At 40.7% G+C, this 26,365-nt stretch overlaps 2 protein-coding genes across 4 annotated transcripts in view; both read left to right on the top strand.

Moving 5' to 3' along the window:
• The window catches only part of LOC308100131 (CSC1-like protein 2), a 35,477-nt gene extending 16,318 nt beyond the window's left edge, over positions 1–19,159 (top strand). For all 3 annotated transcript variants that reach the window (XM_080449038.1, XM_080449039.1, XM_080449040.1), the window contains 17 exons: positions 323–374; positions 473–581; positions 1,418–1,488; positions 3,184–3,264; positions 3,801–3,927; positions 5,467–5,600; positions 5,742–5,879; positions 7,164–7,317; positions 8,479–8,585; positions 9,292–9,378; positions 9,610–9,675; positions 11,214–11,376; positions 12,057–12,162; positions 12,534–12,701; positions 13,476–13,591; positions 13,691–13,768; positions 14,256–19,159. In XM_080449038.1, coding sequence (XP_080305164.1) covers positions 323–374; positions 473–581; positions 1,418–1,488; positions 3,184–3,264; positions 3,801–3,927; positions 5,467–5,600; positions 5,742–5,879; positions 7,164–7,317; positions 8,479–8,585; positions 9,292–9,378; positions 9,610–9,675; positions 11,214–11,376; positions 12,057–12,162; positions 12,534–12,701; positions 13,476–13,591; positions 13,691–13,768; positions 14,256–14,447 — 1,949 coding nt within the window. In that variant the 3' untranslated portion in view covers positions 14,448–19,159. The remainder of the gene's footprint in view (positions 1–322; positions 375–472; positions 582–1,417; positions 1,489–3,183; positions 3,265–3,800; positions 3,928–5,466; positions 5,601–5,741; positions 5,880–7,163; positions 7,318–8,478; positions 8,586–9,291; positions 9,379–9,609; positions 9,676–11,213; positions 11,377–12,056; positions 12,163–12,533; positions 12,702–13,475; positions 13,592–13,690; positions 13,769–14,255) is intronic.
• Positions 19,031–25,817, top strand: LOC308100136 (zinc transporter ZIP9). Its single transcript, XM_080449046.1, has 7 exons — positions 19,031–19,159; positions 19,971–20,076; positions 23,471–23,635; positions 23,722–23,781; positions 24,130–24,215; positions 24,310–24,444; positions 24,602–25,817. Exons 1-7 carry the CDS (start codon positions 19,064–19,066, stop codon positions 24,860–24,862), a joined length of 909 nt encoding a protein of 302 aa, XP_080305172.1. The 5' UTR covers positions 19,031–19,063; the 3' UTR covers positions 24,863–25,817.
• The last annotated feature ends 548 nt before the right edge of the window (positions 25,818–26,365 follow it).

Here is a 26,365-nt window from a genome sequence, read left to right on the forward strand (position 1 = left end):
TAGTCTAAATCAGATTTGCAAATTCCAACAAACCACTTATTAATTAGTATTTATAGTCTCATCGGTATCATGCTGGTCCAGTGCACACCCAATACTACATTTTAAGGCCTTTTTTGCTCTTATGTGTATCACATGAGTCCACTCTGCCCTTTTATAAAGGCATTCATTTCATTTTCTCCACCTAATGGGCAGCCACCTCCTGCAATGTTGCTAAACTGCTAAGTTAGAACATCTTCCACGTTCCTAGCTACATAGTGGTGCAATGTCACAAGGTCGACCTCACCATTCTAGTGAATTTTCTTGTTTTTAATCTTTCCCACAGAAAACAATGCCTACAGTTTTGGGCGAACAACTATAGCTAATTTAGATGCCAAGTGAGTAAACTCATCATTACTTGCTTTCAACATTCCTAAATTATATTGAGTCCATGCGGTCTGACGGTAATGATTTCCCCTTTGTCTTTCTTTCCCAGTAACACGCTGCTGTGGCTGCACACAACCTTTGCTTTCCTTTACCTGCTACTGACAGTGTACAGTATGAGACGGCACACTTCCAAAATGCACTACAGAGAGGATGATCTGGTAAGTGTGATGTGATGGTAATGCATGGATTCCTAGCACACAGTAGTGTAAAAAGTACTTGCATGTTTTACTTGAGTAAAAGTATCAATACTGCAATGTAGAAATACTCTGTTACAGGTAAAAGGCCTGTGTTCAAAATGTTCCTTGAGTAAAAGAGCAAAAGTATGGGCATCAAAATGTACCAAAAGTAAAAGGACTAAAATGTTTGAAAATAGCAGATCTACAAGCTCGCAACGTGTCGCGATGTGACGTGTTGTGAGCTTGTAGATTGGCTATTTTCAAATAGCCTATGTATACAATAGGGCTGAAGTGGTTAATGTATGTTTTATAATATAATTATTTATATCTGCAAAGTAACTAGTAACTAAAGTTTTCAAATAATTGTAGTGGAGTAAAAGTACATTATTTTCCTCAGATGTAGTGGAGTAAAAGTAAAAGTATTGAAAATACTTTTAGGTACTTTCAAAAGTATTGAAAGTACCTAAAAATTATACTTAAGTACAGTACTTGAATAAATGTACTTAGTTACTTAACACCACTGCTAGCACATACTTAGATAACCTTGCTTTGCACACTACACCGCTCATTACATCTCAAAAGCATATCCTTTTTCAAGTATTTCAAGTGTAAATTTCAAGTGTAAATGCACAAAAATAAAATGGGAAAAAGGATAGGAAAAATAGACATCTCAACCTATAATTCTGAAGCAAAGAACAAAAGAACATGAATCGAGCAGTAACATATACAAATACATAAAGAGTAAAAAATACAATAAAAGTGGTGCAATCCATCTTTGTCTGCCTGAATGTTCACAACTTTATTCCTATCTTCTTCAGGTGAAACGCACTTTATTCGTCAATGGAATCTCCAAATATGCAGAGGAGAAGGACATAAAGCAACACTTTGAGTAAGCGCTGTTTCAGCATCTCAGCTTTACGTTGAACTGTCAAACGTACTGGCACTCACTTCATAATTAAGTTGCACATTAGCAGTAACACGGCTTTTCCTCGGTTTATGTTTTACATGCATTAAACTGTCAAACGTACTGGTGCTCACTTCATAATTGAGTTGCACATTAGCAGTACTAAGCTCTGTGAGAAGAGCCATGGCTGCTCTTGCGTAAAGCTGCTGTCTTGACCTTAGCCTTGTGCCTGGGACAAGACAACAGCGGGTCTATATGTTGTAATTGTCCCTAATAGAAGCCAGATGAGCAGGATCATGGGAGTCATGTGTTGGGATGGGAGGGGCCCGTGGCTCACTTCCTGCTCAGCCAAATAGTATTATGCCAAATCTTATCTCCGCTCCAGGATTCCCCTCCCTATTCTCCAAAAATATCCATGTTCTACTATATAAAAATATGTCCATTGAAATTAAGAGTTCTCAACGGGCCTGGAAATTAAGGCCCCGGCCATAACTGGGCCGCCCCGAACAATTACCATCATTTTAGGCCCGAAAACCTGAAAACCCCTCAAAGTCATTATGTGCTTAATGTCCTCAAAGTCACGCATCCAACAAGCTTTGAACTGAGCAGATTGGATAATGGCCAAAACATGTAGAAAACGTCCACTTTTGCCGATTTCTGATGTTTGATTTCTGGCCATTTTCGCCAGTTTCTTTTTAACACATTGAGTGCCAAAACCGTATTAGGTTTTGCAAATACAGCCGTGGAGTGCCAACTTTCCTAAAAAACGTATATATACTTTTTTCTTTTCTTTTTCCCCCGTTTATTTCCATGCGGGAGGGGCTAGAGCAGCTCTGGGATCACCCTAGGCGATTGTGAGAAGGAAGGGCCAGATGGATCATTGTGTCAAAAACATGGCTCCCCATCCGCTTCCGGTCTATTTCCTTCTCTAAAACGCCTATAACTCCGAAACTTTTTACGCTGGGGAAAACAACTCGTTTTGTATCCGCGATCGCTCCGCCATAGTTACTCGTCTGAAAGATGTTATCGTTCCAGCCGTTAGCCAGGACCATCGGGTAAAATGGAGGCATGCTTTTTTTTTCATGGATCGCTCATCATGGAGTCTACAGCTTTAAACAGCACAATGGAGCCTAACGGTGAGATTCCCGGCACCGAACGTATTCTGTCATTATAAAATTCTGGCACCCAATGTGTTAATAACACGGGCTAGAAAGGTCGAACGGCGACAAACTAGATACCCGAGTAAAGTTAAATTTGAGCTTCATCCAACGCATCCACTGCCATTTCCGTCGGCCTTACCGTTAGGCCGCTAGGGGCAGTTGAAGCTTCTTTTTTCTGGGTTATAGGTTTTTGTTTTAGTTTTTTTGGAACCCGAGGCTTGGCTCGCCCCGACTAATTAGCATACATTTTCGGCCCGGTCTGGCCGGAAAACGTCGGCTTAGGGTAGAGTTTGATAACTCGAATTGAAATTGAACCCCCAAAGATAGAAGCTTGATGTAGGTGTTTTGTTGTGTGTGACTCTTGCATTATAGCACTCTGTATTGTAGATTTGTAGATTAGTGTATTGTAGATTTGTAGATCAGATATTTATCACAGAAACTGACTTCATTAGTGCCATTAGGATTGTGGAGACCAGATCTAATCTTTCACTCTTTCTTCCCGTTCCTTTCTCCCACGTAGGCAGGCGTATGAAAACTGCACCGTGCTAGAGGCTCGTATCTGTTATAACGTGGCCAGGCTGATGTACCTAAACTCTGAAAGGTAATTATTACATAATCGTCTAATCGCAATTATTTTATATAATCGTCATCAATTCCATTAAAAAAATTGGCATATATTTAAAAAAAATGACAAAAATAGTGGAAATAGCCGATCTATAAGCTCAAAACGCATCGCGATGCGTTTTGAGCTCATAGATCGGCTATTTCCACTATTAATGTTGATTTTTAAGTATGAAGTAATTAAATATGTGTTATTTGTCAAATCTGCCCTGTGCAACTTTTGTTTACGAAGGCTAAAAGCCAAACAGAAATGTATTTTTTATTCATAATAATGTTCCATTAATTTTCAACGACAGAAACACAATTAAATCGTTAATCGCAATTATTTGAGTGATAATTAATCGTCAACTTAAATTTGCGATCGTGACAGCCCTAGTAACGACATTGTGCCAAATACCTTGTGGTATATACTTTATGTCTGTTGGTCATTGCTTGAAATCTCAAGTATTCAATTGTCCCAGGTCCTGGGTTGGGTTTGGATGTAGGTTTTGATTGGTTCTGTCTGTCTGCATGCAGGAAGAAATCGGAGCGCAGCAAGAAGTTCTACACTGACCTGAAGACCAAGGAGCATATTGAAACCCTGGTCAACACCAACCCCTGTGGCCACCTCTGCTGCTGTGTTGTCAAAGGCTACTGCGAGAAGGTACAGTAGGGCTGATGCCTTCTACTACTGAATCCATTATGTACCACTTTTAAATGGGTAGTTCGTTATTTATATCCACTACAGCAGTGGTTCTCAAACCTTTTCATGTCAAGGACCCCCAAAATTATATGTATTTGGCTGTGGACCCCCCCCCCCCCCATCTCAAAAACTATTTTGTGCCAGAGATCTTTCTAAAATAGCCGATCTACAAGCTCCTAGATCTTTTCAGATCTATGAGCTTGTATATCTGCTATTTTTGCATATAGCCAAAGTATAAAATATGGTTAAAGTGGTTAAACTGATTGTGAGGCTATTTTAACAAATTTTACTGGGGACCCCCTGGTACCCCCCCCAAGGACCCCTGGTCCTTGGGGGGGGGTCTTTGAGAATCAATGCACTACAGGGTGCTTGTGTTCACTTTAAAGTAAAAACAACGTTTCAGTGTGCCTGTGGCGGGCATGCAAATATGGGGATCCCTCCCCATCACTACCTGTGATGGAGAGGGAGGGAGAGGGAACCTATTTCACACACGCAATATCCTGGGAAATGCTGGGTAATGAAACTTGGGAACACACTGTTCAGCACAATAATTCAAGCGTTGCTGAGTAAGCTGATAGGAAGGGATTTTTTTAATGCTTGTCCTATATAATTCTGTTGTGGCAAAAAAAACAAAAACAAATAAAAAAAAACAGGCTCAACTTCATTAAAAGAAAAAAAAATGACATCAAAAGAAACAAAACAAGGATTAACATTAGATGTATTTTAAAAAGACTAGACCCTACTCAGGAACGATTTAAGTCAGGAACGATGCAAGTTGGAAATGCATGCCCCACCCAGGGTACCCATTGTATCCATCTGTCCCTTTTTATGCCTGTCTGTCTCCCACAAAACGACTAACAATTTTTCTCCAACATCCCACAAACTGCAATAAACCGCCTACCATAACATATATGTACATTTCCAGGTACATAATGCTCCCGCTCCCTAGTAAGCGCCTGAGCACGAGGAATACAAAATAACTTGTAGAATACTTAATAATGATTAATGGTAGTAAATCATGAGAACAACTGTTAAACGTAGTATAAATCAGGCTTGTTTCTCCTGCTTTAGCTGAATCTCCTTTATCTGAACTTGTTTCTGAAGAATCGCTGTCAACTGTTGCGGGTTGATCAACCACAAAACACGGTAGTTTGAAGACCAAGAAACGTTCCATTTCGCTCAGTATTGGTCTCTAACTTCTGTGTTGAACATGTGCCGCCGCCTTTGATCTTTAAACAAACCCACTTAACCAACCACACCTGCTATTTTGTGTGTCTATTTTTAAGTGCAATCACTAAAATATGTGGGTGTGCGAGCAAACATACCATGAATAAGGTATTATTGGTCATCTATTTATAGGACCACATAATATCACGGTCGAACAATTAATTAAATTCAGTTAAAAAAGTAAATGTGTGAAGAAGGTACATTTTTTGGGGGTGCTATGCCCCCTCCTCCAGCACTGCATCTAAATCAGGGTTGTCATTGTTGTTCCCACAGGAAGAGGCTGTATGCTACTACACCAAGCTGGAGACAAAGCTGAAGGATGAGTATAGCAAAGAACGAAATAAGGTCAACAGTAAACCCCTAGGCATGGCCTTTGTCACCTTCCAAAATGAGGCCATGACTGCCATGTGAGTGTTTTAGTGAGGGGAGTGGGTGTTTGTTTGTGTCTGTGATCAAGCAATGTTCTTTTTCAAACTAACTGTTTGCTTGGCTTTTGACCCGTTCTAATTGTTGTTCTATGTGTCTTTGCCCGGATGTCCCCTCTCAAGTATCCTGAAGGACTTCAATGCTTGCAAATGTCAGGGCTGTTACTGTCGTCGGGAGCCAAAGTCCTCTCCGTTCAGTGGCAGCCTCTTCGCACAGAGCTGGACCGTCAGCTACGCCCCCGATCCACAGAATGTCTACTGGTAAGAACGCAAATATTCGTTACGTTAGAATGTGACGAATATGTGTGACACAAACGGCTAAATTGTACAATCCAGCAAAAATAAATGTACTCTGTCATACCAATGCAATGAGAGAATGAGGGCAGGTCAGTGTTTATTTTGACAGCAAATTTTTATTTCGTTTTAGTCAGTCTTTTTAATAAAATTCTGTTTAGTTTTAGTCATATTTTAGTCACCTGAAATGTTTTGGTTTTAGTATAGTTTTAGTTGACTAAATATCATGAGATTTTAGTCGACTAAATCTACAGTTGATTTAGTCGACTAAAATGTATTTTTGGTGGGCCGTGATGGCATCGAAATGATTTTCACTTAGCTGCATGCCGAAAATAGCCGATCTACAAGCTCAGTAATCTGAGTTCCCAGAAGTTTTTCGCCTCGCATACAAACGGGAGCTGCGAGGAACTTCTGGGCCAAAGCCCTGGTATTTGTGGACGGGATGTAACTTACGCTCAGAATCTGAGCGGACACGCCTCTTACCGGTCTACTCGTCTAAAAAGTCAGACGAGAGGCAAACAGCAGTACACAACAATGGCGGCCGCAATTTCTCAAGGGGAAATTGCTTCCCGTCGCTCCTATTTACATGTAAGACCCACTGCATGTGGATCCCGCCCCCTTTTCTTTATTGGCTGTTGATTTGAATCAGAAATCAGTGGCCGCGCCCCTGCTGTCCAGGCTTTGAGCCGAAGCCTCCCAGACTACAAGCTCAGTTGTTAGCTTGTAGATCAACTATTTTTGGTCTGTGACACCCACGCGCACCCATGATGACTTGTCTTAGTTCTACTGCATCTCTAGGGTCCACTAGTCCCTCCCAAACATTTTAGTCGAGTTTTTATTTGTTGACGAAATTGTCAGTATATTTAGTCTTAGTTTTAGTCATTATAGCTTAGTTTTTATTTAGGTTTCGTAAGCGAAAAAAGGTAGTCGACGAACATCTTCCGTCATAGTTTTAGTCGTCGAAATCAACACTGAGGCAGGTTAATAATATATTGTGAATATCCTCACAAAAGCCTTCAAACACGGGTTGATGGCTTGCTTTTTCTTGATGTCTCCCATCTGCCTGAGTATCATACTGCAGAATGATTAGATTTCAGCCCACTTTTGAAGAGCAATGCGCTCCCTCCAAGAGGAACCCCCTTTGTAAACCACTAGTGTCTATATTCTGGACAGCTGTGTCCATAACCACGGGTCATCCATTGCTCAAGTGTCGGTCTAACCCCACATTCTATGTGACCCTTCCTCCCACAGGGAGCATCTGTCAGTTGGAGGGGTCACCTGGTGGCTGCGCTGCTTCATCATCAACGTTGTCCTCTTCCTCCTGCTGTTCTTCCTCACCACTCCGGCCATCATCATCTCCACCATGGACAAGTTCAATGTCACCAAACCCGTGGAGTACTTAAACGTGAGCGCTTCCTTTCCCTTTTTACCTTCACCGTTGACGTTATGGGAAGTCTCATATGCTGGACTTGTATAGTCTGTGGTTTTACACAGACCATATGACTAACGACAATACCAACGGTAATCTCCTTAGCAGTAACAATTAGAATTTTTGTTTTGAGTAAAAAAACACTCAATTAGAACAACGGTGGAACCAAAAGATGTGGTGTTGCATGTTCTAGCAGTTCGCTGTCTGCAGGTCCCCAGGTTGAACTTTGTCTTGGCTTGTTCTCCTACCTCCCCATCTCCCACGGCTGTGGCCTGAGGGGGGGGGGTCATTCATTCGGTTCATACAGTGCTTTGTCTGTACTGCAAATACATTTGAGTTGTTAAGACCAGTCTATGACTTGGGAAAAATACTTGTGAGTGAAGAGTTGCTGAACTTGTGCAAGACTGCAAGGATATCCTCAAATCATGCATAGATTTTTAAAAATGCGGAGATTTTAACAATGTGCTCAAATTCTTGGCCGGAACTTTCCTTTCATTGTGTAGATCTTGGTAATTGTCTTGCCTATAAACATATCATTTATTTTAAAAATATGCAGTTAAGTCTGTTTCCACTTTTATACTAAGTGTAATTGTAGGTGTATATGGTGGCGTTGTTTTTTTTTATAGCATTTCCACAGTAGAATGATGCCAGCACAAGTAATGTTGCTCTATTGTTTGTTCGGAGGAGGTACTTAAGCTCTCTCCCTGTTTTGGAGTAGCTCACTTAGCAGGTGAGTGACGTAAAAAAAAAGTGTTGGGAATGATATTCACAGGTGCCTGGCAACCATAAACGTCTAACATCTTAGCAGGTATACAGCCCACTTAAGAATACATTGCAAAAAGGAGTGTTAATTGCAAAATGGGGCTGACAAAAAACATAAACACAATTCCATGTACATGTATCATATGCAGGGAAATGGTAGGGTGTTGTGAAGTCATTAAAGGAGTGTGTGGGCTCTTTTTGAATGAGAATCGGGTTATCGCTTAAGCTGGAACCTGCCACACATGCCACGGCAGGAGTTACAATGGAGAGCCGCTAGACATAATGGTCTCTATAATACCACAGAATGATTAGCAGTCCTTCGTAAAATGTATCCGGTCACTTCTAAATTATATGTCTCTGTTATCTGTCCTCCAGAATCCAATTATCACCCAGTTCTTCCCCACCCTCCTCCTGTGGGCCTTCTCTGCCCTGCTCCCCACCATCGTATACTACTCTTCGTTCTTCGAAGCCCACTGGACACGGTAGGTCCCTCACCAACAACATCTCACTGGCGTTTGCGCTCCTTCGTTCACACAATACAATATATTCTCAGTTTTGCTCTGTGTGTTTTCACCCAACCACTTAAAACCCATTAAGACCGGGAACGCATCTGTGTAATTTTTGATTTCTTTGGCTCTTCAAAAATAGCAGATCTACAAGCTTGTAGCGCGGCAACGCGCTACTAGCTTGTAGATCTGCTATTTTTGAAAATTTGTGCAAATCTTTGAATATATATATATTTTTAAAGCGAACATTTGTAACTCAAATCTTTGCTTCTGGTGGTCCCTGGAACTAAATATTTTGAGATGGGGGTTCGCGGCCAAATACATATAATTTTGGGGGTCTTTGACATGAAAAGGTTTGAGAACCACTGATATAGCAAAATAGTTATTTTCAAAAAATTGCTAGGATTCAGAAGACATTTTGTAGAATCGGCCTCAGGTCTTAATGGGTTAAAACCTATATATTTAGTTGACTGGGATCCCACAGGGCTTTCTACATTTGTTCCGCTCCTTTTCTCCCTCTACACTACATAGCTTTGCTGAAAATATGCTATTCTTTTTGCTGAATGTAAACCCCAGAATATGTGGTTAAGATTTGTATGTGCATGTGCCCCAAGTGTTTGTCTTCTTTCTTTCCATTTTGTAGGAATATAAATAAATATATTTGTTTCCTTCTGTTTTCCAGGTCAGGGGAGAACAGGACAACCATGCACAAATGCTACACTTTCTTAATCTTCATGGTCCTTTTGCTGCCTTCCCTGGGACTCAGCAGGTACTGCATATCTCTGCTTACAGCTGTGTTAATAACACAACAGTCTACATACAGTAATAAGAGCATCTGTCGGCTTGGTTTTGTGTTGGCTTAAAGCTAAATTATAGTTTGTTGCCCGGCCACTTTTGTTAAGTGTTTGGCAAAAGCCTTGAGCAATTAAATGCAAGTTGATCCATACTTTTCTGCAATTTGTTTAATTTCAATTCAAACCTTTTTCTTGTCTCTTTACAGTCTGGATGTGTTCTTCCGTTGGCTTTTTGACAAAAGTTTCCTGGCAGACGCTGCAGTGAGATTTGAGTAAGTAGCAGCAAACCATATGACCACCACACACCACCACTGTACAGAACACTATACACCTGGATAAATGACACCGCTGCATATCGGCTTGCTTCAGAAATTATTTTTATACATTAGTCATGCGATAACGTGTGATAATGATCTATTGTCCTCAAGGTGCCATCTGGTCTCTGTGACTGACTGTCCAGGAATCATGTGATTAATTGTTAGGTCATGTTGTCATAACAATATCAGGCCTGTGTCAAATTCAGTAATTTGATGTTTTATTCTCTTTGAGTGCCACATTACTGCATCAGAATTTAGGTACTGACTGACTTTTGCTGTGTTGGCTCCATGTAGCCTGGAAACCAGGCCCTCGGCAGATTTGGTCTGGCACCGCTCAATTGTCATTGGATTTCACTCCCTGCGAAGTAGTGAGTGACCAGTCAGGGCCCAGTATGCAAATATTGGGCAGGTTTATCACCAGAGGCATTTTGGTCCTTGGAAATGCAGGTTCCACACAGATATTCCAGGTTAATATCTACGCAGTGACATTAGTCTGGCCATGCCAGGCTAGGCTCCATGAGCTTTAATCAAACGTCCTAACATACAGTATTATCACATGACTATGATTTAGACCCTAAATCAAGGGGTGGGCAGCATTTTTTTCCCAGGGGGCCATACTGTGAAGGGCCACACATTGGACTATTGTATTGAAACTTTTTTACAGCTGTACTTTCACTCACATTATCAAACATATTGCATTATTATGCGTTATAAATATGGACTCAAGGCAGACAGTTTCACTGTCACATTAAACATTTAACATTCGAGTACATACGGATGGAATGCAGGTATGTACTCAAATGGTACATAATTGCTTGGAGTCAAGTTAAATACATTTTCCTCAAAACCATTAACATAAAATGCTGCCTTTTAACCCATTTAGACCTGAGACCGATTTTAAAAACGCCTTCTAATCTGAAGTAGACAAATTAAACAAAATGTCTGTTGCTATATACATAGCTATAACATAGCAACATCTAAAATGACACAGATGCTTTCCCGGTTTTAAAGGTATAACAATGTATAGGCTTTCCCGGTCTTAACTGATTCACTGCCAATCACGTAGATCTACGCGAACCTATTTAAAGCCGCCACGTGCCAATCTACGTGATCTACGTGATTTTTTATTTTTATTTTTTATATATATTCTTTTTTTCCAATTTGACCCAAAGACCAAGGAGATATGATTTTTTTAAGATCTAGACTCCTATCCACTTCCTTAACTTCCGTTAACTTAAAAATTCTGTATCTCGGCTCCTGAGTACTTTTTTTTTTTCAATGAAAAACTCTGGCTAAAAAAATATGAAAATACCTCTGGCGGTTAATGGGTTAATACTGTATGTAGATTTTTGGGGGGTAATTTTGTTTTTCTTTGAGGACTTCAAGGGCCGGATTGAGGTGGTCAGAGGGCAACAATGGTAATATCTAGCTTGATGATCGGGGGCCAGAATTCGGTTTTCAGTTACATTGTCATTCTCCTCTCTTTGCTGCAGGTGTGTGTTCCTTCCCGACAACGGAGCGTTCTTTGTGAATTATGTCATTGCTTCAGCCTTCATCGGTAACGCCATGGACCTGCTGAGGATCCCTGGTCTGCTCATGTATATGATCCGCCTTACTTTGGCCCGCTCCGCCGCTGAGCGCAGGAATGTCAAGAGGGTTAGTGGATTGTTCCTCTTCTTGCCAAGTTGAAATGAGTGCATAAAGTGTCTTGGAATAGGATTCCTGCACTGGGAATATCTTTGGGAGGGATGGAAGAACATCCCTCCCAAAACCGATTCCGTTCTAATGTTACCGTAGTCGTGTACATGATCAAATCTGATAACAAGACAAGCCTGGGTTGTAAAATGTGAATTATTCAGAGGACATGTTTTGAAGGTGCTACACTGATGATGATCAAGGGCAGATATATTATACATATACAGTACTGTATATTAAAACTATATATATCTGTATAAACTACTGTCTGTCTCTCTCTCTGTCTTTCTATATATCTGTCAAATAAATGTTTAATGACACCATGCCATGACCTATAATATTATATAGTTATCATATATTTAGGTATTGTTTGTTGTGGTTTTTAATTTCATTTAAGGTTAATCACTGTTAAGCCAAGTTAAGCCATGGGTTTGGTGTGGTTTAATTAATTTAGTTAAGGTTGAGCTGTAACACCCTTTCAGGTTGGATTTTCATTTCAGTGGTCATTAAGTTCACATGCTTATTTATTTGCACAAACCTCACCGGTGATCGTAAATCACCACTTATAAGATTTACACGTACAGTAACCAGGCTGCTTCCCGTCCAATATAACCTCATAACCCATCAATCTGTCCCTGCAGCACCAAGCCTACGAATTCCAGTTTGGGGCAGCCTATGCCTGGATGATGTGTGTCTTTACTGTAGTTATGACCTACAGCATCACCTGCCCAATCATCGTTCCTTTTGGTGAGTGAACATCTGCGACAATGTGTCGCTTTGAACCACTTATGCCCTATTTTATACTTTGTCATACAGACATTTATAAAATAACTTATCTACAAGCTCACAACGTGTCACTATGCGATGTGACGCGCTGTGAGCTATTTCCCCTATTTATAAATTTTTTGTGACAAAAAAGAAAAGAAAAAGACAATGTTTGAACATTTTCATCTTATAATCATCACGTGGCTGAAATAGAGACACCAGGTTGAAAGTGGTTAAAAGGGCTTAATGTGAGAAGACGGGGACCCTCTGTTCCCTCTATGCTGAAGCTTATCAACAGGCGTAATAGGATTAGGTCCTCGGAGTGACAATGCTGCACCCTTTCCCCTGCTCAGGACTGATGTACATGCTGCTGAAGCACCTCGCCGACAGGTACAACATGTACTATGCCTACCTGCCTTCCAAACTGGACAAAAAGATCCATTCTGGCGCCGTCAACCAAGTGGTGGCAGCTCCCATTCTCTGTCTCTTCTGGCTGCTTTTCTTCTCCACCGTGCGCACGGGTAAGAAAAGAACTCCACCTACTGGCCACTCAATGTCTTAACATATCCATAACACTTTGTCTGTCTCCAATGAGGTTACAATTACACTTTGTTAGAGGTTTGGGTTGTTTAGTTACCTTGTCATGATGTCACTCCAAATATTGGTAATAATCCAAAGTAGTTTGTTGTTGATACACCATGGCAAGGTAACTACACAAACCTACCCAAACCCCTACCAAAGTTTAATTGTGTTTAAGTTTGCAGAGCCATGTCTTCCTAATTGCTGCCATCATTATGACACAAAAAGACGTTTTTTTTTTCACTGTAGAGCAGCAATTCCCAACTTGTGGGTGGCAAGGGTGTTACAAATGGGCCCCCAAATAATTGATAAAACACTAGACAGTGTAATGATAATATAATATTAATATTTTTTCTATAAAACCTTGAAGAATGAGTTTTCATTGTGATACCGATAAATAGGAACTTACTCTCCTTACTATGTTGGTTCCATTGATTTAAGCCGGAACAAAATCATTTGATTCATCATTAAAATACACATGCTCTGAAAATGCACACGGCCTACCAGTCTGACCATTTAAAACGCCAGCCGAAAGGCCTGCCGTGTTAAGTGGCTGCGAATGCCTTTGAGAAAAGAGTTACGTTAAAAAAGTGACAAAATGTTAACCGATAAAGATGATGGCTCGGAAAATAGGGCCCAGATTGAAAACCAGACATATCCTTTAAATGTTTTAAAGTGCAGTCGTCCAATAAGTTTCCCTCTACCTTCTCCCAAAGGGTTTTCGGCTGCGACGTCCATGTTCACCTTCGTAGTTCTGATCATCACAATCATCATCTGCCTCTCCCACGTCTGCTTTGGGCATTTTAAATATCTCAGTGCTCACAACTACAAGGTAACACTGTCATTTTCTAAACGTACCATCTTAATATTCCTGACCCCACAATGCTCTGACGTTCACCTGCTCATGTCAACTATTTCTTGTCTGTCCCAGATTGACAGTCAGGAGACGGATGGCACGCTGGAGAATGGGGTGCCACCAACACGTACCTCCCCCACCAGCAAGCAAGCAGTAAGCATAGATCGCTCTCGTTCGTGTCATTCCCACCTTCATTTTTTTTTGGATCGGTGAAGTTGTTGGCCATTTAGAATGAGGTTTACAGATGGTGCAGATGAGGTGTTTCGCCTCCTTTACCCACTTTACATATCTGAATTACTGCAGTCACTTCAAAATGTGGCTGTCCCAAAGATTAGACTCGAAACTAAGGGTGAACAAACCTTTGGAGTGGTTGCTCCCACTCTCTGGAACGTTCCTCCTTAGGAAAAAGACTGTTTAATAAATGAGTTAAAAACACATTCGGTATTTTTCAATAAGCACTTTGTCTTATGATGATGTATTGACTTCTGTGTCGGTGTTAATGTTTTTATACTTATCTTTTTTTGCGTGTGCGATGCGACTTATTTTTTTGCACATTGTGCTGCACCTTGTAACTATGTATTGAGAGCTGCTTTGTAGATAAAGTTGACTTACTTTTTCCTCTCTCCCTCCTCTCTTGCAGCAGATGTACATTGCTCAGGTACTACAGGACCCACATTCAGACGAGCTTGGATCAGGCAGCAGCGAGGACGACGGCCAGGGGTCCTCGCAGGGGTCCTCGCAGGACGAGGAAATAATTAACGTTGCAAATGGCCTGAACGAGGAGTTTCAGTCTGGCGAGGACAGCCTCATTGCGAATGAAGTGCGCCACTGACACTGCCTGGAACGGACAGGGGAAAAAAAGACATGTGGAGCGCACTGAATTTATGTGTATTAAGCTAGGAACCGAACCCACAGTTCTCTAATGCGGGATTTATGCTTGGTTGCACATTGTGTCACGCACCGAAAATAGCCGATCTACAAGCTTGCGACGCGTCGCAGTGCAATGCGTTGTGAGCTTGTATATCTGCTATTTTCAGTGTGCGACACCGGCATGCAACTAATTATAAATCAGGCTTAAAGCATCTCAACCTCCATAGAGGGACTCGACACTAACGTAGGCACGCTATCTACAAGGACAGTTTCTAAAGAACTGTATTGCTCTATTGCTTCACTGGAACTCACTACATCAATGGCATCCATATACGTACAAACCGCAGAAAGAATCTACTTTGATGACGCCTGACCCAGCATAGGAACCCCCCCCCCTCCATCTCAAAAAAGAAAAGAAAAAAGACCCCACTTGCGGCACAGGGGATCCACGCAGAAAGACCCTCATCATGCACAAACGAAGACGTTGTTTTTCTTTCCCTTTTCTCTTTTTTTGCCCTGTGAAAGGGGTTTGTCTAGTATTCCCTTGATATTATTGCACTTGAACCAGAAGACCTGCCCCTGTGCCCTGCGCTGGGGCAAAGGCGCCGTGGCAATTGTTTCTGCTCTCCCATACGCTTGAGGTTTAATATGGTAAATATGTGGCATGCCATCAAGTTCAGAAGAGTGGAGGGATTCCCTTATAATCGTTTTTACCGGGATCCCCAGTTGTCTGCACTAGATGCTATAGCTGAATAAGCAGCTTACGGCGGAGAGAAGAAGAAGAAGAAGAAGAGCAGCAGAGAGGAGGGTTACCCCTGTGCCCCGCGGGAACTCTGAAGCGCTGATGATGTCTGAGTGGTTCTTATAACCCTGTGTAAGGCTTCCAAAATAACAAAAAAACACTGCTACTAACACTCCACCCGCTTTGGACACTTTGACACTGTACAGCTACAAAAACTCTGGATTTGTAAAGTTGCCTTTTTTTGAAACTGTATTTATTTTTAGGCACAAGTATTTTAAATGCTATCGAGAAAGCGCCAATTTCGCCCCATAACTGTGGAATGATGATGGTTTGCGGCTTGGCGTTCTGTACACCCTTGATAAGGATCGTTTCAGTCTGGGCCGCTGCTGGACCTGCTGTTGGACCGCTGCTCCTGACAGGGGGCCCCCCCAAGGGCTGAAACCCCAGCAATGCTCCCAAAACAAGACTAGAGCCTGACCGATATATCCGTCTGGTCGATCTATCAGTCATTATTTAACATCGGTATCTGCAATTATGCGGGCAATGTGTCCCGATTTTTAACCCCCTTTCAATCTCGCGTCCCTATTTTGAGCATGTCATTATAGGTGAACATTTTAAAAATTAGCCGATCTACAAGCTCACAATGCATCATGTATACATTGTGAGCTTGTACATTAGACCACTAGTCCAGGGCACTCCAAAACCGGGATAGGCATCAGACCTAACATCTGGCATCGGTTGGGCTCTAAACAGGTCATGGCCAGAGAACTGAGAGCCTTCCAGCCCTCGGTCTGTTCGAGATGGTGAGAGACAGACAGTATGTGTTTTGGACCTGCTTTCTGCTGAGACAGTTTTTCTGCAAATGTGTCACCTTTGTTCTCATGGAGGTTCTCATATACTGTAGGCTTTATCCAGGTGTTTACATCTTAACCTATGGTTTTCATGGCTTGTTGGATGAAGTGTCACCAGTGTGTAAGCAGAATAAAGTTGCTAGGGAACAGACTGGGGCTCTCTGTCAGCTTCTAAAATTAGTGTTAGGTGGATACCGATAGGATTAGGAATGAGCTACTCAACAGCCTGTCACTATGACACAGCTGTTTAGTTCTATCCAATATTAACAAGACTTTGTCATGCAGGCAGCAAATTCAAAATGATAATTGAGCATTGTTACAGTTACTCACTTGCCTTTACACAGACAATGCTGATTTATTGATTGTTTAAGTCAAATTGCGTAGTTTTGTTTTTGAAAACATATCAAACAGTAGTGCAGGTCACACAAAATGTAGTCTTGGAATTGTACCATCTTAATAATTGTAGAACAGTAGCTTTATACAATGAAAATGATCTCTTGCCCAATGAAAGCAAAATGGGTGATGTTTCCTTCATTTACTATGGACTAATCAAGTGTTTTTATTTTGACAAATCTACATTCCATTTGCAGACATAATGGCCAGATTTGTGATGCCTCTGCCAGAGCATTCTTATTTGTCACTTAGCAGTCAAGTCTATTTGAATCACAACAGGTTGTCTCATAACACTGTGTAGAGACCAAACAATCCCCCCCCCATGAGCAAGCACTTGGCAACGGCAGCCAGGAAGAACTTGCCTTTAAAAGGAAGAAACCGAGCTGAACCTGGCAGCCATCTGCCTTGACCCAGTTGGGTTTAGAGGGAGACACAGAAATAATGATGACTATAATAACAGTACACAGCCATAATCCATGGAAACCCTCAATCCACCAGCCTGTGTGAGAACACAGGAAGATGGGTTGTGTGCGTTTAAACCCGACACATTGTAAAATGTACATTAAATGTCCTTGAGAAATGTGTCAATTTTGGTAATTCCACAGCCATACCAAGTACACTTTCTTGTAGTCCCAGTAAGGACCATGCAACAGCCCAGACAAACACACTAATGCTAATACCAAGTAACAAATGCAATGTAGTGTCTCAACATTTATGAACTGACTCAGGATTTATCAGTGTTCTCTTTTAGCTATTTCTTATGTCATATATATATATACACACACAGTGTATATAGATATGATATAGTGAGTGTGTGTGGAGATTTTTTTTTCCAATGTTAACTACACCGGTATGAGTACGCCCCAATAAACCTACTGTATGAAATCTTTGGTAAAGCAAGGCACTGGTGGGCCAGTTGTTATGAGACCATAATGTGAAAGATGGATTATTTAGCTGCTCAGTGAACCATTGTGGGGAATCATGCACTACTAATATTATTTTCACTTATATGATTGACAGAGGAGGCCATATCCCTGTGGGTTCAGACATGGTGATCCTGAACTGTAGCCATAATTTGTCCGTGGGTAAATTTCCCCCTTTTTAAGACTGTTATGGTACTATGGAATCTAAACAATTGTTTGACACCATGAATTCTGGCGCTCTTCCAGTCATGACAAGGTGATTTTTCTTTTAATACCTCTTCATTTTTATACCTCTGAGATGTTGAGACATTTCTAAATGTTTCTTGTCCAAAATAACAAATACGGTCCTACACTCTTGAGGGAGATACTAACATAAGATTCATGATTGCTAACAATTGCAGACTTTGTTGCTACCTAAAGCCCTGAATGTTATTTCCCCAGTGTAAAGAATCTTGTGATTGTTTGATTACAATGATTTAAGAACAGGTGCAACATATACTGTAGACTGCATACTGTAAATCACAAGTCATTGACAGTTCTCGATGGTCTGTGGAACTTCATTTGGGTAACAGATCCTATACTTTGATGTCCGATGGTGGCAATTATTTCCAATAGTTTTTATTATTTCATTGTTACAAATCTGTCATTATTTTATTACTTTCTTGTGAATACCCACCTTTTTCCTGTTAGGGAGATTGCCATCATCAGGATTGTGTTTAAGTGGGACTGGCATCAAATGGATGTTCTTTGCAAGCAGCCTAGTACTCTCAAGTTCTCGAACATTGTACAAATTATTCATCAGGGGCAGTTTAATTGCTCTTCGGTGAGGCACATTTTGAATGTCTGTTTTGTTTGCTTCGCATTTTATTGTCGTCTGCCTTAGCTAGATGGTAGGAGTAACATTGACAGATCCCCAAATTATCATTTAACGGTGTCTGTTTTCTCGTTCCTCCCCAAGGGCTGTCAATACAATGGATTTATCTGTACATTTCCCCCCCAGGTCTTTGAACAATAAATCTATTTAATCAAGTATGTTGAATGACTGGTCGGGGTGATTTGTTCCTGCAGTTCTCCATCTTCAACACTAGGTGCTGCTTGGGAGGGATGTGTGATATTATGCAGACTTGCGACGTGGAAAGGCAGATGGCAAGCGCCTCCTGTACTGTACAGTGTTGCCAGGTCCGCTTATTATAAGCGACGTTGGGCTTGTTTTTCCTGTAAAGTTGCTTGTAAATATTGGTAGTTATAATTGTGGATTGCGTTTTTTTTGTTGTGCTTTTTTTTAAAATTGTAGTTGTTTATTTTGGGCTTGTTTCCTAATGTCGTTTAAACCAGTGTTTCTCAAACATTTTCAAGTCAAGAACCCCCAAATTAATATGTATTTGTCTGCGGACCCCCATCTGAAAACATTGTATGCCAGGAACCCCCGCATACAAGACTGTCAAATTGTTTTCAATAGCCAATGTAGAGTGCTGCTCATGTGGTGCTTCTTTTGGGCTTTGTTTTCATAGACCCCGGTTGCTTGTTTCTCTCGCAAAACCTGGCAACACTGGTACTGTACTCTACCCAAACACACATTACAACTTATTTATGAATGGGAGCGACCGGACCGACGCTATAAATGCACCGTGTTGTAAACAAGTGGCAGTAGAGTGAATATATCGTCGCCATGGACGGGGGTATAGCCATCACATGCATGTCAGCTGCGATGTTTGTAGGGTGTTTTCTGTTAGGATTCATCCCACTGTTGTTCAGACTCTCAGAGGTAAGAAACATGTCATCTTATCGATTTATTATGTTACCTGTTATTGTTACTATATCATTTCCCCCCCATATCCTGTCTATAGGGTCCTGGCCATGATGATGACCATGACGTAATATTCGACTGTTGTGCTGCTTTAATATGTCTCTTTATTACTCTCTTGAAATTGAGCGTTCTTCTTATGCAATGTCTGACCCCAAATAAAATAAAAATGACGTTACTTTTTCATGACTTGCTTTTGACATGGATGGAGTATTGTAATGCAAGTTGTAACTAAAATATATACTTTAAAAGGCACTGGTTCCCAAACATTTTAGCTCGAAAAAAAGACATTTGATGTCCCCCCCCCCCCCCCCCCCAGAACCTGAACTAGTGAAAATAGCAGATCTACAAACTCCTAATGAGTCACAATGCTACGCATTAAGAGCAGATCTACAAGCTCCTAATGCGTCTAACTTGTAGTTCTGCTATTTTCACTACTTCTTTAAACATTTGTTTTCTAATTTATGGAATTTCTTTGATTTAGATTCTTATATGTATGAAATTATTTTTGATTGTTTCCAATTCATGTATTGGAAACATGAATTAGCTTTTTTAAATTGAAAATGTTTTGAAATAATAATTAAAAACAAAATGCATGGGAAACCCCCAAAAAATTAAGGGATATTTATGTACTTGTGACCTAAAAAAATGTGTCTGCCACCCACACATGGGTCACTGCCTTATGGAGTTAGGTTTGTGATGTGAAAGTGAACACGTTGAACAAGTTGTACTGGTAGCATAAATCACTGTAACCATATCAAATAACTTTTAGAGAAAGCTGAAGTTTGTCACCGTCCTGGGGGCAGGACTCCTCTGTGGGACAGCCTTGGCCATCATCATCCCTGAAGGAGTAGATCTACTGGAGGAGTCTCAGAGAGGTGAGGATCTGCACCCAACCAGTGGTGGAAAGTAACTAAGTACATTTACTCAAGTACTGTACTGTACTTAAGTGCAATTTTGAGGTATCTTTTACTTTACTGGAGTATTTGCAATTTTCAGTGATTTTACTTCTACTCCACTATATCTCAGAGACAAATATTGTACTTTTACTCCACTATTATTTTACAAATTCTATTTTATAGATTTTGATTATTATTACAAAACATACATTAATCACTTCAGCTCTGTATACATTTAGGCCATTTGAAAATAGCAGATCTGCAAGTGAGCTTGTAGATCGGCTATTTTCAAAAGATTCTTTTATCCATTTCATATTTGAAAACCTTTTTAATTCAGAAATGGGACATTCTGAATAATGAGTGCTTTATACTTTTGGTACTTTAAGTACATTTTGATACCAATACTTGTGTACCTTTACTCAAGTACATTTTTAATTCCAGACTTTTACTTAATAAAATTAAAATTGTGAGTACTTTTTTCACCACTGACTGCACCCAACTCCTTTCATCTGGGGTCAAACAGACCGGGGGCAATTTGAACACGTTGGCATTGATGTCATTTCCCCAAAAACCTCTTGAACCATTTGGATAAAATGTTTATAAAGGAACTTGTTCAGTGAGAGGGAAGAGACTTGCCTGTGTCTTTTTTAAATGCCAGTCGCTGCTGTGTGAAGTCATGCATCTCAAAAAAGACAGTGGTAGTCTTCATAAGATGGAAAGTTCTGAATTCAGATACTTGTGGGCACCTTAACACGATACTGCCGGTGTTACAATCCTTTGCCTTTCCCCATGTTGTGTTTTTTGAAAGAATGTTTAATTTGTAATGACGCTTGTTAATTTGCACTGATCGAAACACTAGAAGTCTAATGTTACAATGTTGCCCCCACATGACAGGTAGATTGTAACAACACACCTTCATATAAGTAGCCTACCGGCACCACACTAACCCCCCCATGCACATGTTTTATATAATATATCCGTATTAAAATGTCAGTGAGTCACAAACCATTTGATTAAAGGAAAGACATATCAACTCCAAATCCAAAGAATTGACAATGTCACATTTGTTCCCTTTATTTTACCAGGAGTCCCATTGAGATTCCAAATCACATAAGATCCATTAAAAAATATAACCATACAGATTAGCGGTGTTCAGTAACAGGACGTGTGCAGACAGTGGTCAAATAGTCCTTTATCCTGTTTTTAAAGGCCTCCATACTGATAAGAGAGTCCAGTTTGAGTCCAATTCCCAACCTGCTAAATGTATGTATACTGTATACTGTATATACACAGCATATTGTTTATGTGTATAAACGACTGGATAGCTGACAACTGACGAAATGGCAACAATATAGTGGCATTTAAAACAAATGGAGAAACTCTTAATCTCTTCTCATTTTCTGAAGAGAGGTTGGCAGGCAGGGAATGTCTCAGTCGCTTTTACAGTGGTATTGTTGTGATTTCGGTTGACCACATATGGTCCCTAATAGTCTCCATCTATAAGGGTGGTGGTGAGTGAAGGGTTTCTGTTGAGACGCACGCGTGGAGAACAAGTTGACACCAGGCAGTATCACACGACAAGCTCTGTAGTTTAATACACACATAGAGAATATATACAGTATTGTACAGTGGACACATGACGTGAACAGAAGATATGGAACAAGGAACAGAACATACATCTTGTATGATTGTGCACAGACGTCCGTATCTCTGATAAAGTACTTGATGGTCATCGTATGACGGATATCAATATGCTTACGTAGATGCACATGTGTGTGCTGGGTCAAGCAGATGAAGTCATAAATCATGACCGGTATCACAAATGGTATTTTTGTTTTTGATGTAATTGCTAAGCCGTGTCATTCTGATGGTGTCAGAAGGATGGTGTCACACACCATTTTGATGGTGTCAGGGTTAATTGTTTGTGACACAGCGTTTCAGTTGACCCCAACCGTACCACCTATCATGACACAAGCTACCCTGCTGGATAGAAACAACAAAGCTAACATTTGACAAAGATATCAAAAGTTAGAAAACGGAATGGTCAAAACTAGACTGATATAAATTAATTTACATTAAAGGTTAAGACAGTATGAGGAGACACTGTCTCTTGATGAAGGTCCAGACAGAGGGACCAAAATATCATGTTAATGCTTGAATACAATTTGATGCTGCTGAGAAGTGTAGTGTGCAGGATTTCTGTTTGTGGATTTTTCTTCATGATTGTTTCACAAGACAGTATGAGGAAGATACTGTGCTTTCATACCTAAAACTAATTGTCTTGCCAAAAAATCTAAACAAAACAAAAGAAAAACAACAATTGACAAGTATGATACATCAGTTTGTTCTTTGGCACAAAAAGTGCAATTTCCCAGATCAGTGCAATTTGAGATGGTACAATTGTCCTTTGTTACAATTGCCTTTGGTTAGTTGGGGCTTGGTTGTCTTGCCTACTGTTCCTCTGTGTAAATTGATATCTATGTTGTTGAAAGGAGCCCAACATACAAAAGAACTAAGCCTTACCACTCACCTACAGTACTGCACTCTCACCTACTGTACATGGATACAATTAATGATGTTGCTCAGACAGAGACCACATATCTAAAGGCCATGTTCAGACTGGCAGCCCAAATCAGATTTTTGTTGGCCTATCCAGATAGGAATCAGATTGGTTTTATCAAGTCTGAACATCAAAAAAAGAGTTTTGCAAATCAGATTGGAACCACATTCCTAGGTTGAAATATCTGAAATGTGTCTCAGTCTCGACACTCAGACATCGAAGCCTGATTTATGCTTTATCATACGTGGCGAGCTTATAAATCAGCTCGCCACGAAAATAGAAATAGTGAGTTTGTAGATCTGCCATTTTTGGCGATGTCTGAAATCTGATTACTTGCAAATAACAGTGTGGATAGTCAGTCCTAAAGATCATATTTGAGAAACAAATCAGATTTGCCTGCAGTCTGAACAAAGTCTAAGGCCACATACACACACTTAAAATGCTTGTTTTATGGCTGCCTTATGCCTTACGTGAGGCATAAGGCCATTTCAATTCATTCCCTATGGAAGTCACGTGGTTTGATAAGGCTGACTTGCCTTATGGGAGGGGGGGTAAAGCCAGAGAGCCGTGAGGCACGCATAAAACAGCAAACCACGTGACTTCCATAGGAAACGAATTGAAATGGCCTTATGCCTCACGTAAGGCATAAGGCAGCCATGAAACGAGTGTTTTAACTGTGTGTATGCGGCCTGAGAGGTCTCACAAGTGAAATGGGTATTTGACGTTAGCTCTAACTTGTTTGTCCTCCCATGTGCCTTATTGCTTTGTCTGATGTGAGCTGTGAATGAAAATATCTTTTACCATTCCTCGCAGATTCAAACTGCTCTGACGCGCATGCGAGTCAAAATGACAGCGAGACTCAGGAGCCTTCCTCGGAGGGAGGCCTTCCACCTCGTTTCTTCATTGGGATGTCCTTAGTGGTTGGTTTCACCTTCATGTTTGTGGTGGACCAGGTCGGCACTTACCTTTCCACGCGCGGCAAGTAATTTCCCTAGAACTCTCTCTAGATGTGTTTCCTCCAACAGAAGGACTGTTATTTCATGTTATCATGTAACCTCTTTCAGGCACACGGACCACTAGCACCAGTATAACAGCCACACTGGGGCTAGTGATTCACGCCGCAGGTACTGTTCGACATCATCCTACACTTATGATTCACACATACAATAACTATTTGTCTTCATAATTTGTAGACTTTAGGTGGGTATTGTTCTGGCACGTTATACTTTGTTTGCCCACAGCATCAATTTAAATAAATAATGGCAACTTCCCAACACAGTATTAGGTTTGTTCTGAATTCCCTCATGTGACTCACCCTGTGATCGCCCCACTCATTATCCTTTCACATGTTTGAAAAGACTTAGCCTCAAGTATATGATACTGTGTGATCCATTGTGCGACAATAAGACAGAAATACGTGTACCAGCATTGCTTGAACCACTAACCAGACATACCATGTCTTCCGTATATAGCTGATGGTTTTGCTCTTGGGGCAGCAGTGGCCACTAACCAGGTGTCATTACAAGTCATCGTATTCTTTGCCGTGATTCTTCACAAGGTGAGAATGCACAGACGTCTGCTTCGCATGGAAGTAGTACAAACATGATGTAATGGCGTGCATAAATACTATCCGAACTTTCCAATTGCCCCAGGCTCCTGCAGCTTTTGGCCTGGTGTCATATTTGATGCATGCAGGCCTGCAGAAGAACCATATACAAGGACATTTACTGGCCTTCTCAGCTGCAGCACCTATTTTTGCCATCTGCACTTACTTCATATTGATTGCGGTGAGAAATACTTTAAAATCAATTACTTGTGTGTGTGTGTACTGTATATTCTTTTTCATTTTATTTTATTATTATTTTGTATTATTATTAAACTCGCGGTGAGGGGGTGGTGTTATTTTATGACTGTTTTTGTGCTCTCTGTGTGCTCTCTGTGCAGTCTGGTGGGTCACCACAGAACCAGGTCACTGCTACAGGCGTGGGGATGCTCTTCTCAGCAGGGACCTTCCTTTATGTGGCCACAGTGCATGTCCTCCCAGAGGTCAGCAGCAGGGGGCATCAGCACTCCCCTCACCTGCATCAGCAAACTGGGCATGGGGCTGGCCAACCAGGGAACCACCTAGGGTTCATGGAGAGCCTCACTCTTGTCGTGGGAATGGGGCTCCCTGTGTTACTTGCCTTAGGCTTGAGTGATGACTAAAGGGCCATACAGTTCAGTAGTTTGAACAGAGACAAGCACCACATTTAACCACTTAAACCCTATACACTTCGTTGGCTAGGGTTCACCAGGGGTCTAGACTTTTTTTTCGCTCAACACCAAATCTCTTCACCAAAAATAGCCCATGTTGTGAGTTTGTAGATGAGCTATTTTCACCATATGTTCGCCTATTTTACATGCCCAGAATAGGGACGCTCCGTTTCAAGTGGTTAATGAGCAAGACAAACATTGACAATACCTTTTGACTCTTGAAGAAGAAGTGGTTCTCAGAAATAGTACTGTTCTCAGAAACAGTAGCTGAATATCAAAGTGTGTATGTATGTCGTATGTGTGTGTGAAAGAGAGAGTGTTAAAAGGGACTGCTGTAAGATTACATGATAGTTCCTCGTGTCTGTTTTCAGTGCCTTCTGGAAATATTACATTCTGATGTAATAGTAAACCGATAGCTAGCTCATTGTTGTCCTCAGTAGACTGAGTTACCACCACACAACAAAAGCTTAGTTTTGATGCCATTTTTTTTTTCAAAAAGTGTGTTAATCAGGGCATGGAATTCTCAGCTTGGAAATCCCATTTTTGTAACAGTTGATAGATTTACAATTGAAAAACAAACAAACACATGTGATCTGATTTTCTTATTTTTTTGCCATGAGTGACTGAAACGATCAGAACAGATCTAACCTAACAGAAAACATGCGTTTAACCTATATTGTATCTCCTTGAATACAGCACACAAAGCACAATTGAGGGTAGTACTGTCAGAAGTATTTCCTAGTTCATTCATTGTCTGACATTTTGTTTAATGTCCTTTTAGTATTTAATAAATAAAATGCCATCTCATGCTTAATTGTTTTTCTTTATTTTTTTAAGTCTTGAACTTTTTTTTCCTGTGAAGCACATTGAACTGCACTTGTTGTCCAAATTGTGCTATATAAATAAAGCTTGATTGATTGATTGATTGATTGATAATACTCTTTTACTACACGTTTAAAACATGTCTTTTTAACCCAAACTGAACACAACAATGAGAGAGTTAAAGATATAACGAGTAGGATTTTCCTCTTATGTATTCACCAAAAGAACCCCTCTCAGTCATCACTTATGACCCACTAGAAGTGTGTAGCAGTGTTTGTATCAGCAGAGACTCTTCCCTCTGCCTGTATTTTCTTATTTTACTTTATTCAGGAGGATATTTCTGCGTGTCAGCTTTTGGGCAGTAGGTATGCACTATAATGTCATACAGCCAGGGATGAGGGGACAACTCTTTGAATCTAATGTTACTGTTTACAAAGCGCAATCAAATCCTACTCGTTACATGAATATTGTGCATATGAATGCAACATTTTACAAATGAAAGCACAGAAATTAACAGAGATTTATATTGAGAAATAGCACCAGCTCAGTGGCCTTGTGGTTAGAGTGTCCGCCCTGAGACTGGTAGGTTGGGGTTCGATCCCCGGCCGGGTCATACCAAAGACTCTAATAATG

This window comes from Gymnoscopelus braueri (assembly GCF_963280865.1).
Source record: "Gymnoscopelus braueri genome assembly, chromosome: 14".
Taxonomy (NCBI): Eukaryota; Metazoa; Chordata; class Actinopteri; order Myctophiformes; family Myctophidae; genus Gymnoscopelus; species Gymnoscopelus braueri.